Source organism: Vidua chalybeata, chromosome 1, assembly GCF_026979565.1.
Source record: "Vidua chalybeata isolate OUT-0048 chromosome 1, bVidCha1 merged haplotype, whole genome shotgun sequence".
Lineage (NCBI taxonomy): Eukaryota > Metazoa > Chordata > Aves > Passeriformes > Viduidae > Vidua > Vidua chalybeata.
Window position 1 is genome coordinate 58,772,481 of NC_071530.1, and position 16,009 is coordinate 58,788,489.

The window sequence follows — 16,009 nt, forward strand, 5'->3', positions numbered from 1 at the left end:
TTAAAAGGTTCTCTATAACACCTTCTTTCAATTAAAAATGTACCTTCAACTTTCCTGACTGTGGCTGTTATTATATCCTTGGAATATAATGTAATTCAAATGGTCTGGGATACAGTACTAAAATTTGCCATAAAAGAATAATGTAAAAAGGAATTAAAATAAAATGGAGAAATAAGCATTGATTTATCTTTTATTTTTAAAGATGAGTGTATTCCCTCTTGTCTAATTTGGGATTTCACAGGCAATAACATGAAGCAGACAGTCAATTTTCTGATGCAACACAGATCATTGTTTCAGGATAGTTCCTGGGAAACATATCAGTTAAAAAAGTAGAAGTTATATGTTGATAAGACTACTAAAGAACATTTTCAGAAGAATCAATACAGGACAAATCTGCAGGTTGCGAAAGGAAATCTCCAGCTATTAAAAATACAGACCCATGCATTCCCACAATTTCAGATGACCCAAGAAACTGTCATCCTGCTTTTCAAAGATTTGCACGCATTTGTACACTCTGGATAAATGAAGTGAGCTCAGTTCCCAGCAGAGATTTTTGGTTGGGAATCCTCATTAAGTACCACATTAACACATTTGTGTTAATAAGGGTTTTCAGTTGTGAATTCTAATTCCAGAAGACCAGCCAATCACTTGAGGTTGGGGACAGGCTTAAGTCCTTGCTAAATCAAGAACTTTGTGATGTAGCACCTCTTCTCTCTGCAAACATGTCTTGGAAATGTTTCAGTAAAGGCTGCATTTTGTAATGGGAAATACCCCTGCACAAACTGCTTCACAGTGCATCTCATACTGATATGGTATTGATCTGATTAAACATACATTTTCTAAATGCTACATGAAGTTAAATTGACTCATAGTATTGTGTAGGGATATTTTCTATCATGATTTTTTATTTGAGGTAGCTCACAAATGCATTCATATACCCTGACAAGAATAACAAATATCCCAGCGTTGCCTGCTAGCTACATAAGAGAGACTATTCCAAAGCTCTTTAGGAAATTAGCAATTTTAGCACATGAAGCCTAAAATTGCCAAGTAGTAGAGTGGAAGTAACCGGTAAACTTTAGAACAGTGATTGTTTTTAGCTCTTTTCTTACTCTCTTCTGTCTATGTAATCATGCCAAAATGCAATATTAAAATGTTTAAAACATACTGAAATTATTTCTGATTATTCTCAATATTAAAAAAAAAAATCCATTAGTTACTCTATGACTTACAGTGCATCCAAAGAGCAAAACTGGTGGGGGCTGGGGGTGGGGGGGAGGAGGGAGAGAGCCAGAAAAATGAGGCTTTGTGATAATTCTGAAAACATCAGGGGGAAACAATGTTTTCTATCTCCTTTGCTAGCCATTTATATCCTTCCCCAAAACAGATGAATAAATAAATATTATTAAAGATCTCCAGAGGCCAGAATACACCCCTGTAAATGTAGTCAAAGGCTTTCAGAGACCAATTTTTAAAATGCAGTCTGTAAAATATGCCTGTTACCTTCCATGCATGTCTAGTTACTGTGGGCTGGACTTCAATATCTGTACAGATTTATTGGCTGACCCCACAAATCCAGTGTTTCCCAGCCTGCCTGCTCACTCAGATGCATGCACGATATAAGTCATACAACACCAGAAATTGGGTGGAGAACTTAATACGAGGTTCATGAACAATATGAGTGCCATCAACCAAAGCAAAGTGGCGGCGCCTTTTCTTCTGCAGAAGGACTCTTTAGGAGTACTGCTCCTGAAAGTGTAAGAATGCACTTCCAGGCTCAGCTACCCAGAGGCTCCTGGAAAAGTGAGTCTGAATAAGCCAAGTGCTGCCCCCATATGGCGAGCTGAGGCCCAGCCTCATAGCTTCCATGTGATGGTATCACTGGAGTTTTATGAATCAAGACCTCTGTCAACCTACAGGCTTTTTCTATTTGCAGTGACAGCACAGAAGTCTCCTGTTTGACACCATTCCCTCCATATCATAACTACTTTTAGTGATCCGACCACACAGAAACCCTGGCCACTGATTTTGTCAATACCAAGGTTTCCTCAGCTGGGTCTCATCTAGCACCGACATTGACAAAAGTGTGGTTAACTGAAGTGCCTGAGGATTTCAACCCCATTGTGTCTTTCACAATGTTGTCAAAACGTTCTTGGATAGCACCATAATCTCTCATGCTAAGGTTATATTTACAATATGCTGGGTTTTCTTTTTGCTTATAATTTTATGATTGTTGTATATAGTTTTCCACTAAAATATATTAAAATACTGGTTTAATACAAAGCCAAACTCTCAGAAGACAAGAAATAAAAGTGTTAAAACTTAGTGGTGGGAGGTGCTACACATTACTCTTTCATAATGCTATATCATCAGTTGGTCCCTAATACTTAACATGTTCTAGAAATTGAGCTCTCAAGTGGCACCTGCTTTAGATTTACTGTCATCTACAGGGCCCTCAAGGTCCTTCTGGCTGTGATGGAGTGGTTGGCCCACCAGGGTGGAAGGGAGAAAAGGTGAGTTAAATGTTGTCTTGCTCCTACTTCAGTGGAAAATCTTGGTCAATTCTAGGCTGTAAAAATCATAAACAGTTGTCCCTGCAACACGATAGCATCTGGCTTCAGTATTTTTTAATGGAATCCAGATAGTGATGGCTTATTAGAACACATCTGAAAAGGCATATTCAGAAATCCAGAATTTCCTATTGGCTATTGTCTCATTTTCTGAAGCATGCAATATTCAATATGCACTATAAACTACTCTGTTGTGATTTGCCACTCAGAAAACAGTAGTCACTAGGCTCAGACAGATAAGTCTGGAGGGGGAAAGAGAGAACTCCAGTTAGCCCAGCCTGGCAAAGAGTGATAGCACATTATATGATGGGGAGAAGAGTCTGAAGGAGCACAGACCATATAAATTGGCAAACAAGAGACAAAGTCATGGCCTACACTGGCTGGACACTAGATGCCCACCAGTGAAAAGCTGATGGGTCAAGACAAGGACAGAAAGATCACTCAGCAATTACCATCACACGCAAAACAGATTTGACTTGGGGAAATTAATATAATTGATTGCTAATCAAAACAACATTTGAGCACCATTTTTTTATACCCTACTTCAAGAAGGATGTGAAGAATAACAGGCAAAGACTAGAAGACAATTTCATCCTCTAGTGAGCTTCAACAACACACTTTACACACAAGAACTCGAAAGTAAATTCCCAAGTGTACCTTTAAAGCTCACCCGCTGTAACAGAAATGAAAAGACAAGTCTTAAATGGCCAGAATATTGATTTATTTTTATCTATGGAGGCTGGAGGTTCTGAGTTGTGATATCAAAAGCCTGGTTGTGATATCAAAAGGCTGGTAAAAGTGCGGCATACATGGGAACCAGCAGCCATCCAGAAAGTGCAGTATGTGTGTTACAAAGCAGGCACCTGAAACCCGTGACCATTGTAATCAGTGGTGAGTGTTTTACATGAGGGAGCCTAAGAACAGAAAGTCTAGCTGAAGTAAACTGAACATGAATTGCGTACTATAGGAGGAGATTGATGGGGAAAGAGAAGCAATTTAAGAAAAAATAATTATTTTAAAAAATCATAATCTTCTAAAAAAAGGGCTACAATGTTTTGCCTGAGTCTGCTGCATTCTGTATGTTTGAATAAAAATTCAATTAGAATTGAAGCACTATATATCTGCACCTGTTCAATACAAGTAAGAGTATTTTTCAATTTTTACTATTTTTTTCTGAAAGCCTTGATTTAATTTATATTGCAGTATCTGTTTTTTTTCTTTATTCCAAATTAATCCAGAGAAGATAACAAGAAAGAAACAACAGGATGCACTGAAAGTAAATTCAGTTTGTTCATCGAGTGACATTTGACATGGAGTTTAGCCACTGCTTTTAGAAAAAAAAACATGATCATATTACTCCTGGTGCTTACTCACTTTTTTCAGACTTTACTCAATAAATACTTTTGCTGAGTGAGTAAGGACAGGAGCTTGCCAAGATAAAAATTATTCCACTAGATCCAGAGCAATTTTGAAAATAATTATTAGTGTGCATTATTATTGTCTTTCTGTCTATTCTGTGAAATAGAAATGGAAAAAAAAAAAAGTACGCAAGTAAAGTGTATAAAAGCAAATATTGATAAAATCTTGATTGTAGTGGAGGAACCTTAAAATCTTCCTAGTCATCACATCCAGTGTTTGGAAGGGTGCCCTGGACAACTTGAGTGGGACCAGTTTCCAGTTCTGTTATAGCCCATAAGGATTTTGATATTTATGTTCAGAAACATGAGGATGTGACCTGCAATGTTTAATTCTCTGTCCTCCAAACCCTTAAAATCTGCAGCAATAATTGAAATACAAGATTGAGTCCAGTCAGCATACCAGACCAGAGCTATTAATGTGTTATTGTAGCTCCTGAACTGCAGATTGTTTTCTTTTTAACTGAGAGGTTTGATGTTTCAGATGAAGGGCTTCATGTACAGGACATCAAATTAAACAACACAGAAATCTGTGGGCATTTGTATTAAGGAAAACTACCATAAATATGCTTTTGTTGTGTAATGGTCTTATACTAAGTGTTTAGAATTTATTTTCTTTTACAGGGTGATCAAGGTCTGCCTGGTTCTGCTGGTCCAAAGGTAACAAAAAAGTGTTTTTATAGGATGACAGTATGACTGTGATACAGCACATTACTGAAAAGGGCTGAGAAATCTTATAGACTGTTATTGTGTAACCTGATGAAGTGAGCAAACCTGGTTTTTCAGCTGGCCAGCATGCTTCCCTATGAAGTGTCATGTAGTCGGGTAACCTTGGCTGGACACGGTTCTATAACTCTCTTTCCAAGTGGGACTGGGGAGAGAGAATAAGATGGAAAACAACTTGTAGGTTGAGATAAGGTAGTGTTTACTAAAGCAAAAAGAAAGTGAAAGTTTGTATCCAGATAAGCAAAGAGAAAAAAGTTTAATCTCTACTTCCCATCAGTGAGTAATGTTCAGCCACTTCCCAGGAAGCAGTTGCTCTGGAAGGCAAATACTATAAAACAACAAATGCCCCTCATTCCTCCTCTCTCCCATAGCTCTTATATCTGAGCTGACATCATATGGTATGGAATACCCCTTTGGTTAATTTGGATCAGCTATTTTTGCCTAGTTGTGTCCCCTTCCAGGGTATTGCCCACTCCCAGCCCACTTGATGGGAGGAGGGTATGAGAGAATTGTTAAAGAGACAGCACTGATGGTGTGCCAGTGCTGCTCAGCAGCAGACAAAACACTGGTGTATTGTCAACACCTTTCTGGCTACCAATGCAAAGCACAGCACTGTGAGAGCTGCTGTGTGGGAAACTCCACTTCAGACAGAACCAATGCAGGTGATCAGCAGGTTGAGAGAGGTGATACTCCCTCTCTACTCTGCCCTCATGAGAGGCCCACCTGGAGAGCTGTGTCCACCTCTGGGACCCCCAGCACAAGAAAGGCATGCACCTGTTGGAACAAGTCCAGGGGAGGGCCATGAACATGATCAGTGGATGACCGCTTCCTGGAAATGTTCAAGGCCAGGTTGGATGTGGTTTTGAGCTACCTGGTCTAGTGGAAGGTGTCTCTGCCCATGGCAGAGGGCTTGAAACTTGATGAGCTTTCCAACCCAAACCATTCTGTGATCCTGTGAAACTACTTATTTGCCTTTACTTAGAAATATTCAGTATATCAAGAGTCTGAATTTTTATTTTAGGGTGATACTGGAGTCACTGGATCAATAGGCCCTAAAGGAGAAGCTTGTCCTATTGGGTCTCATGGAAAACCTGGACCACCTGGACCTCCTGGGCCTCCTGGGCTCCCTGGACCTCCTGGACCACCAGGACTAAGTTACACTTTGGGATTTGAGGTATTTTGCTATTCTGAAGTTTGTTGTAATTATGCATATATTTCCTCCAGAGGAAAGACAGTGTGATCATCTGTATATTTCACAGGTATTTAAATCAGACTTAATAACAAAGTAATTTGTTCTAGATTGAAATTTGCTAAGGAGTGTAAATACAGAGATATATGTTGCTCATTTCTGACCTCATGCTTTGTTCTACTTAGGACAAAAAAGTTCCATTGAAAATATAAAATTGCAGATGTTACTTTTTCTACTTCTGAGAAAAATACCTTCATCACTTAAGAATATGAGATCAGGCCAGCTCAAGATGAATTTTACATATCATTTGAGAACTGTTCATTTGGATAATGTTGTTGGAACAGAAAGTGGCTTTGCAGTAAAGAAAGGCAAGGAAACAATACCCAGGTTCAAGAATTAGAGCTGCTGCATGAATATCTTTGTGAAGAGAGGCCAAGAAAGTGTCAATATCAATATTCCTACTTGTGTCTTCACTTTTTTCTTCCTTTTTTTCCATGCATTTTCCAATTCTAATTTAGCTGTGTGGCTCAGCAAAGTCTTTCTAGAGTTTTTTTTATGTCATGGGATATAATAGAGTTTGCACTCTATGAGACTACTCAAGGTAGTCTCATCAGAGAAATAAGAATGTTTGACCAAAATTACTGGCCCTCTGTAGAATAACTGTAGTAAAGTGGTGGTGTTTAAAAGATACCAGTTTCCCTACATGTTTCTCTTAGTATCTACCCCAACTTTTTTGTATTTTTCTTTTCTTTACTCTACAGACATTTTGGGGTGTCACAGACGTGACACTAATGCTTGTTTAGAGACCTTATTTGCTTTCTGATGTCTGAATAAAGAATATTGTACTATATACACTACTGGTTAATAATCTCACTGATGTCAGTGAATTTCAATGGACAAAAATCTCTTTAGCAGTTCACAAGTTCTTAATTGCCAGCACTGAAATGGTTAGCAAGGAACAGCTTGAAGACTAGGCAAACAGTCCTTTGCCTTGTCTTAGGCACACTACACTGATACACAATATCCCCTGAATAAAAATCAAGATAAATATCAGTAAATATTTGTCTCAGAAGGAGTTAAGGACCACTGGCAAGTCACATCATCCCAGGCCTGGTCTGAATTTTAGCCCAGAATGATGGCTTCTCTGATTTACAGTCATCTTATGAGACCTGTGAGGACCCATTCTTTAAGAGATTCTCCACTTTTCCCCATTAGCACTATTTGAGTAGAAGGCAACGTGCCCTTATGTCACCAAAGAGTCCTCCTGAAATTATGTGTTTAGGATCAAGCTCTGCCACTCTTAATACCTAAATCTCAGAGGAGCAAATTTGGCAGATGTGCAGGAAAGGGTGAAAACTGAGAGTCCCTGCTTTTATGGATACAAATGCAGAAGGATTTGAGCTCTAACTGCAGTAACAGTATCTTGACTGGCTTCATCTTGAATTTTATCTAGTCAAAAAAATTGGTATGACTGTCATTTCCCTGAGAGGAAAACTACTTTAAACAGGTTTAATAGCTGTAGCTGATCTTTTGGATGCCCTCCCATGCCATCTGTTGAGGCAGCACCATGGTCTGCCAGTTTGTTAGGGTGACACTACCTTTTGGTTGGCAGTCTGTTTATTGCTGTATGGCTGTTTCTGCAAAATACTCCTGTTAGCACTTGTTAGGATCTGTGATCAGGTATGTGCAAAAACCAAATGGCATGGTGTTTGCTGACACTTATGCTTGCCAAAAGAACAGTTTGAGCTGCAGAAGGTACCTGGTAAACCCATTAAAAACATGCAGATGTCAAAAAAGATGATGTGTGATATAAAGTAGGCATCAAGCACTCCCTTAAAGGGAAAAACAGACTGGCACAGTGCAGTCAAGGGAAAGGGCCCAGAAACACAGTGTGGTTTACCCTCCTCAGTGAGAGTTTGATTAAACAGGCCAAAGAGAATATGGGGAGATTTTTCTGTTGGTATTTGATACACTGATAGCTGATGGAGGAGCAGAATGAAAGTCTGAATAACATTAAATCAATCTCAGGTGAAGTTGCACAAAAGGTCTCTCACCTTGGTCCTGCAAAATGAAGGACCTGATTTCAGCTGTACATTCCTTCTGCTTCTCTTACTCTTGTGGAGTTGGCAGAAAAGGTCAGAAGAACAAGATCTCTCTTTTCCAGTGCAGTCAGGTCAAATGATGTTTTCCATACCTTTGGTGTTAAGCTGTCATTCAATAGCAGCTGAAGGTGATCTAATTGTTGTCTCACCCTTCTCCTTACACCATCGAGTGCACCACAGCTGGGCTAAGCTGGGCCATTCCAAGTCACTAACTGGCAGAAAGCTAAGCAGGCCAGGAGTGTGGGCCCTTTAAACATAGTGAGCTGACACAAGGGCTTGCTGCCATTAGGAGGTGGAGCTTTGCTCCTGTTCCTTCTCGTATCTGCAGACATTTCTGGTGCATTCCTGGCCTTCACATGCACTAACATTCAGTATCCCATCAATTCTTCCACAAGCCAATTTAATTCACTAAAATTTTAGATAACACTCGCACCCCAAAAGTAACATGTTTTCTGTCATTTTAGTCATCTAAAGGAAAGTGAGGGGATTTGACACCTGATGCTGATGCTGCAAATAAAGGCTGTATGGCTGTGAGCAGGAAAGTGAAACAAAAATGAAGATTTTATCTTTCCAGAAAAAGGAAACAATTAAGCCAGCACAGCTGCAACTAAAACTGCAGCTAAAAGCAAGTGAACCGTTCCCTGCTGGCGTGGTACATCCAGATGTTTTGAAGAACAGTCTGACAAGTTTGGACTAGGCACAAGCCAGGAGATAGGAACATGAGAGGTGCTGGGCCTGAAACAAGCAATTATGGCAGCCTGCAGTTTTATTTTTTTTGCTGCTTTGGAACTGGCATCTCCTGCTTCTATACCATGGACCTGCAATGTCACAGAGTAATGAAAGCTGGAGAGAGGTTGCTGCTTTCTATGTAGTTTCCTTTAAAACTACTAAAAAATCTCCATGGGAAATAGGTAGTCTGCTCTCAAGGACTCCCACTACACAGAGACTTATTTCTGAAGTTAGCAGAGGGCAATGGAAATGGACAGTGGGCTGGAGCAGATGACCTGTAATGAAAACCTCAGGGAACTCAGCTTGCTTAGTCTGGATAACACTTAACCTTCATCTCTGGAAGGTTCCAAGGTCTGAGTTTCCAATGCCCCAAATAACCTGATTGGAATTCAGTACTGACACTGCTTTTGACAGGAAGCTGGGATGGCAGCCTCTGTGAGCACTTTCAACATAATTAATTCTACAATTTGATGGTGGATTCTTTTTTTTTTTCTGCTCAATTTCAGAAAGCAGTATTTTAGGCAGGAGTTCAATATTCAACTGTGAGAATTAGAAAGCACCTTTACTGATGAAAGGCAATTACTGCCCTTAACAAACTGTTTGCAAGTTCTGCCTGCCACAGTTCTGGTAACCCTTACTAGTCATTAGTGTTTCAGTATCTGGGTGACAGGTAAATTCTACACAGAAAAATACTGCTTAAAACTGTGCTTAAACACAGTACATACTGTCTCACCTCTGCTTGATGCTCTTCAGCCTGAGGTGCTGGAGCAATGGTGGCAAGTTAGCAAAGTTGGCAAGACAGTAAAGGCCAGAGTTTCTGTAGGGAAAACCAGCATGTTTTTTATCACATTTGAGCAAAGCCTATCTCCAAAGCCTATCTCCAGAACAGCATCCATTTGACTCCAAAAAAAGTTAATGAGAAAAGATTAAAATATTTGTATTCAGTATGTTTCCAGTTTTTACAGAACTTAAGAAGACAGAGCTGTTGGGAAAAAAAAAAAAAAAAAAGCGCAACCAGAAAAAAACCCAAAAGATAAATTCTTAAATTCTGTAGCACTTTGTCTCTTCCATTAGGATATGGAAGGACCAGGTAGCATCGACCTGTTAAGTGAATCAAGAATTCCCAGATCAAGGGGACCAAAGGTGAGTGGATGTTTTGGAGGAGGGGAGTATAATTTGTTGTTGAGTTGTTTGGTTTGTTTTGGAGTTTTTTCCAAACAGAACTTTCCTCCATTCTGCTGTTTGGAAATATATAGTCCCAGTCAGCTATAGATTGAGAGTCACTACATTGAAATGGATTCACTTGCCCTAGAATGTCATTAAAATAATTGTGTCCTCCAAAGAATCTGAATGGTATTTCTCTGATACCTCATTAGCTAATGATTTTTTTTTTTATTCTGCTCTATTTTTGAGATCTTAAAGGGTGAAATAAGGGTTTTCACGTTATCTAGCTCTCTATTTCTCCTTTCACCATAATGGATTCCTTTCTCTCATAAGAAGGTGAGCCACACATATGAAGATTAAACTGAAATGTTATAGTTTGACAAACAAATGTATATAATACAGCATGCCACTTTTAAACTAAAAAATTGTTCCCAGTGTGGAAGCAATGTCATAAACAAAGGGATGCTTTTTTCTCTATCACTGTGTCTCAGGAGATTTTTTGCTAGTGTGGGCCACTTAAATCATCAAGTAGGGAATATGGGAATATAATGCATCAGTACCAACCATATAATTTGGATTTATTGTCATTCTTAACAATAGAAGGAGGTCCAGTGGTTTAGTCTGGCAACAAAAGGAGACAAAGACACGATCCAGTAGCTACTTAATGAGTCTCTGAGGGGCAACTGCAAGTATGATTAAGCCAAACTGTTCCTTGTAGTGCCAGATGGTACAGCAAGGGACAGTGGTCACAATTTGCAGGTTGTGATGTTGAGGCTAAGCCTTAGGAGAAGGCTGTTCACTAGAAGGTTGGGGCAATTGCCCAGGGAGATTGCAGAAGGTCTGGTCTTGGATTTACCAAGACTTTGCTGGACAGAAACACGACTGACCTGATCTGAAGCTGGTGACAGTTCTGCTTCAAGGGGGTGATTGGATTAGATGGCTTCCAAAGGCCTGGACAATCCTGTGATTCCATGAATCATCAGACACCAACTGAACACTGAAGGCAGGAATGACTCTGAGCAGCACCTTTACTATGTTGATTTAAAGTACTAGTAATTGTGTGTCACTGAAGATGTAGGTGATAGCTTAGAGAACTTTGCCCCCTCTTATGTCTTTTCCTAGATACTAAAAATAGTACAAAAATACAGTTACAAAAATAAGTATTGAATCTGTTAGCTGAAGGAGGTGCCCACAAGCAGGTCCAAAATTCCGCATTCTAACCTGCCTTAGTCACAGCCTTACTGTCACATTTGGTTTTATAACAGGCATTGTTTCCAAGTCACCCAGCTATAAATATTCAAAAAATGTCTTGTTGCGGTTGAACAAAATTTTCCTGTTACTGCTTAATTACTCTGCAAAGTTTGAGTCAGTACAGAAGAGAGATGAGAAAAAGAAGAAAGAGAAGAGAAGATAAGAAAAATAATATTTTTTTTTTCAATTATGAAAATACTTTTACATACTTATTGGTACAGCACTATGAGCCATTTATACCTTACCACAACTCCAGAGTACCCAGTGGTGTTTAGGTGAAAACAGAGAATCTGCTTCAAAGTGGGTTGCAACTCAAAACAGCTGCTAAGAAAGAAATTACATTTATTGGCACTGTCTTTTATCTGTTGAGATTTCTATTAATCTTTTATCAAAAAATAGTGATTGGGTTTTGAAGGAGAAATATAATTTTTTCTGACAGCTCAGCTCTCGTTTCCACTGTTTCTATTTTTTTCTTCCACAGATCAGTGTAAAGTTTCATTGATGTTTTCTCATTATTTAGCATTACCATTTATATCTGCCTTCATATTCCAGATAAAGACAATTCAATCACTTGGTTGAATTCCTTTCTCTTCCATTCAACTTTCTACAATGACCAATAATGAACTGCTGTCCATTTTACCATCAAAGAGCCATAATTGTTCTTTACAACCCATGTCACCATATAGAGATGAGAAGAATTTGAATTTTGAAATTATTTTTGAAACAATTTTTTTGGGAAACTGCTTTTAAACCCAGCAAGACTGTGTTGTTGCTAAACTGGTAGCATATCTTAATTTTAGCCAAGAATGCAAATTCAAAAAATTTTAAGCAATTGAAAATAGTACATCACAACAAATGCACTTGGAAGAAATAATTTCTAATATTTTCTAAAATAAGTATAGTATGCAGTGACAGCACTAAAGTTGTATTTGTAAGAATAAGTGCATTTTACTGTTCTCTGTTAACACTACAGGTCTCCAGCATTGTTTTTATAACAGTTGTGGTAGTGAGCTAATTTTTTTTCTGAAAAAAAAAAATATTTTGAAGTGCCATGTGGATTTACCAGTAAATTCAGTGTATTTTTATAGGGTTCTGCAGGAAGACCTGGACAGCGTGGACCATTAGGACCAAAGGTAAAAACACTTGAAAGATAACCTATATTGCTTTAGCTTTTTTTTTTTTTTTCATTTTTTAAACTTCCATATTCCCAGAATTTGCCTGAACATAGCAGCTTTCCTTTAAGAATCATATACTGATTAATTTGAGACAAATATTGTTCCCATTTACATTGGATATCTACGCAGATTGTGTATTATAAGAATTATTTCACATCCAACAAGAGCACTGAGTAAATACTAACTGGGCTATTACATTCCATGGCATCTTTGTTAATTTTTTTTTTTTTTTGACATCTGGCAATTTCTCTTTGTTGCTCATTTATATGTCACTCTGGTCTCAGAAAGGTTACATGCATGCTGTTGAAAGATAAATCTGTATAAGGAGGCCTTCTGATCCCAGAAAGTGATAGGAAAACATTCTGGGGGGAAGAAGGGAGGAGCAATGACTGCCTTAGTTTTATTTGAGCTTAGAAGTGACTGAATTTTTCCACTTTGATGCTGCTACTGGTTGTGTAACCCATGAGGAAAAAAATGGAGAGATGTAAAATTGCAGAAGAAAAGGGCAGATTTGCAGAATGGGTCCTTAGACAGGAAGAGGCTTTTCCTATTCCTATGTAAAGCTCAACCACTCAGGTTAATAGTACAGCATGACAACACCTTAAATATGAAGTTAAAGAAATCTAAGGTCTTCATTGTCCTGGGAAATAATAGTATCATTGAAAGAGCAGGAAGTGGAAGATGAGAAGTGGCAGTGCTCATCCTCTCCCCATGAAATTTTCACCTGAGCTTACCCCCAGCACTAATCACTGACTGTCCATTGCCAGCAATAACTGCATACCTAATTCATAGTACAACAGCCACCAAAGATCTGGCCAGCCCCCTCTGTCTAGAGTCTGTAAAGCTCAGCTTTTAGGGCTGAAAAAAGTCCCTTCATTGTGTACTACTCCTGTTACTGCTGGAGCACATTACTTATGAGTGAAAAAAATCACAATTTGCACAGCACATGTTGGTGAGTGATACTGGTGTGGACTGGTAAGAAGAGATGTGCTCTCACACGATGCTGCTCTGTGCACATGTGTAGGTGCTGAGTCTCCACACTGAAAATACTTTTGTTTTTTAAAGAATTTATTCTCTGCCCTTAGCTAGAAATTTTGTTTCTAAGAAATTCTGCTTCACAAAGATTTCAGAAATTGAGGTAGCAGGATTCCTAGGATTTAGGAAATGGGCTGGAGAGGTAGAGGTAGTCATAAACCTTGGCCAAGAGACCTCACCATCACCTTGGTTTAATCATTCATCCCCAAGATACATGAGAAACAGAAAGGAACATGCTATTTTGCCTGACATCTTACAAAACCAGGTGCACTACAGCAAAATTAATATAAAGTGGTTATAATGCACTATCACTCTCATGGGGATGAATTTTACACCCACTTTTCATGATTATAAATGACTTCACTAGGCAACAGTGGCAAAATACAACAACCACCCACTTCCCAAAACCAAGAGCTAATGCATCATGAGGAGTTGAAGGTATAGGTCTGTTTCATGCATCCTTTGTCCTTCAAGTACACCCCAGACAAGTACAGCTGTCAGAGAAGACCATCTATGATCAACTTTTTCTCTTTCCTAGCAAGTAACCATGGATCCAAATTTGCTTTCACTTTTATTATTATGAAAAGCTGTTTTCATTAAAAAACAGCCTACAGTCTTCACACTCTCTTGAATATATGAACTCCCAAAAAGCAGTAAGCATAAACATAACATTTGAGGCAATGGCTGATTTATTCCAATCTTTCTCCAAAGAAATAAACTAAATTGGATGTTCTCTATCTCTTACAAAATTGAGGAACCATGTCTACTTAGAGGTACAATCCTGTAGAATCAGTTCCAAAGGTGGAACAGTGCAGTGTTCATTATTTCACTTGTGGTTGGACACAGTGCCTGGGTAGGTGGAAAGAGCACCAGTGTGGGGGGACTGCGTTAGCTGTTTTGGAGGAAGATGGTGAGTCCTTTGTGGAGACACGAGGTGATGGCTGTAGATCTGGGGAACATTACCATGAGCTGATTTCAGACATCAAAATGAGGGTTCAGGAATGTGGCTTGGTCAATGCTCAGCAAAAATAATGAGTTGTGACCACAAAATCTTCAGATGTGGGTTGCAACTGGGTGGTTAAAATCTCAGAACTAAATAATAAATATATGTCAAGCATCAGTTTACCAAAAATATGCCATATTTTTACAGATTGTTTTACTTCATTTGGTTCCTTTGTTTTTAAGGAAAGTAGCATATGTGTTTAAACCCCTTGCAATTACTGCTCATTTTAATACTTGAGCCCTACTGTGTCTCTGTTTAAGGGAGAAAGAGGCAACATAGGTCTCCCAGGTTCAAAGGTGGGAAGTTTATTTAACCTGATCTAAAACCTCAGTTGTTTCTTTCTTCTGTTTCTTTTCATCTCTTAATGCACTTAGGGAATGCACTTAATGAACATTTCTTGCTCTGTCAGCATATTGAAGCCCAGAGTGGCTTCACAAACCCGTTTCTCTGGTGAATTGTGAGTGTCAGGAGCCAGCATAAGCTGATGCTTAAGGCTTCTGCCTAAAATGTGGTTAAAATTGCATCTAAAATTGCATCTAAAAGGTGCATGTCTTTGAAGGCATCTTGCAAGGCCCTTCACATTTTCACCAGAATTAAGATAAAAATCAGCAAAGCTTAGACAGAAAACTAAATTCCACATGCCTCTGTTCCTTCATATGGTGGTGTGTAGCTCTCACCCCACACAAGAGCGCCCCACAGGTCTGTGCTATAGTAGTAGGCTCATGTCTGTCTTAATCCCTGCCTGTTCTGCTTTGAACTCCTCTTGGAGCCCACCCCAAAAATCCTGTTTGAGGCTGTGCTGCTCCTTGCTGGTCCCTCTCTGACCTGAGTGTCTCTTGCAGGCATAAGCCAGCAGAGAGCGCTGATGTGACTCATAGAAAATTAATAAAATAAAATAAAATAAAATAAAATAAAATAAAATAAAATAAAATAAAATAAAATAAAATAAAATAAAATAAAATAAAATAGTCTTCTCCTGCATTTGGGATGGCCCTGAAATCAAAATTTGCTCCAGGAAACAAGCTAAATGCAGTTATGCTTGCTGAGTATTTACAAGAGTATTATCACAGTCTTCTAGCAGCATCTGCTTGTTTATTTTTTAAAAATACCAACAATGTAGCAGGACTCTTCTTGCCGTAAATTCCATCTGCTGTACATATTATGAGTGTTGTCATTTCACATAGATATTTGTCAGCATGATAATTAAAGCTGATGCACTGACACACAGGACAGTAGTTTAACTCTTCTTAACCAGTTTGAGACTATAGAATATTTTCTTTATTATTCCTACATGCCCTTTCTTCTGAGGTCCTTTTTCTAGTAATTATTATTGTTTTATGTGAGGCTGCATTTGAAATGTGTGTATATTTTAAGTAGAGTGACTACAGGATTATTTTAAAAATAAGAAATTTATACCTTTAACCCTCAAACTAAAAAAGATCATTGTCCTTTTGTATGCGAGCAATGAGCTACATTCTTAAAATATGATGGGAGTTAGAAATAAGGACGTCTCTGAATACATTAGTTGCAATAAAACATCTTGCCTATCATGGATCTTTTCTTCCCATTTAAATTTCATTAGGAAAATGAATGGGAGAAATTATTCGGCATTTGTAATGGTAGGAAGCAAGTACCAACATGCCTGAAATG

At 38.6% G+C, this 16,009-nt stretch overlaps 1 protein-coding gene across 4 annotated transcripts in view; it reads left to right on the plus strand.

Annotated features, from left to right (window-relative positions):
* The window catches only part of COL15A1 (collagen type XV alpha 1 chain), a 114,256-nt gene that overhangs the window by 60,509 nt on the left and 37,738 nt on the right, over positions 1–16,009 (plus strand). For all 4 annotated transcript variants that reach the window (XM_053957625.1, XM_053957634.1, XM_053957642.1 and 1 more), the window contains 5 exons: positions 2,451–2,513; positions 4,610–4,645; positions 5,733–5,885; positions 9,806–9,874; positions 12,235–12,279. In XM_053957625.1, the coding sequence (XP_053813600.1) occupies positions 2,451–2,513; positions 4,610–4,645; positions 5,733–5,885; positions 9,806–9,874; positions 12,235–12,279 (366 nt within the window). The remainder of the gene's footprint in view (positions 1–2,450; positions 2,514–4,609; positions 4,646–5,732; positions 5,886–9,805; positions 9,875–12,234; positions 12,280–16,009) is intronic.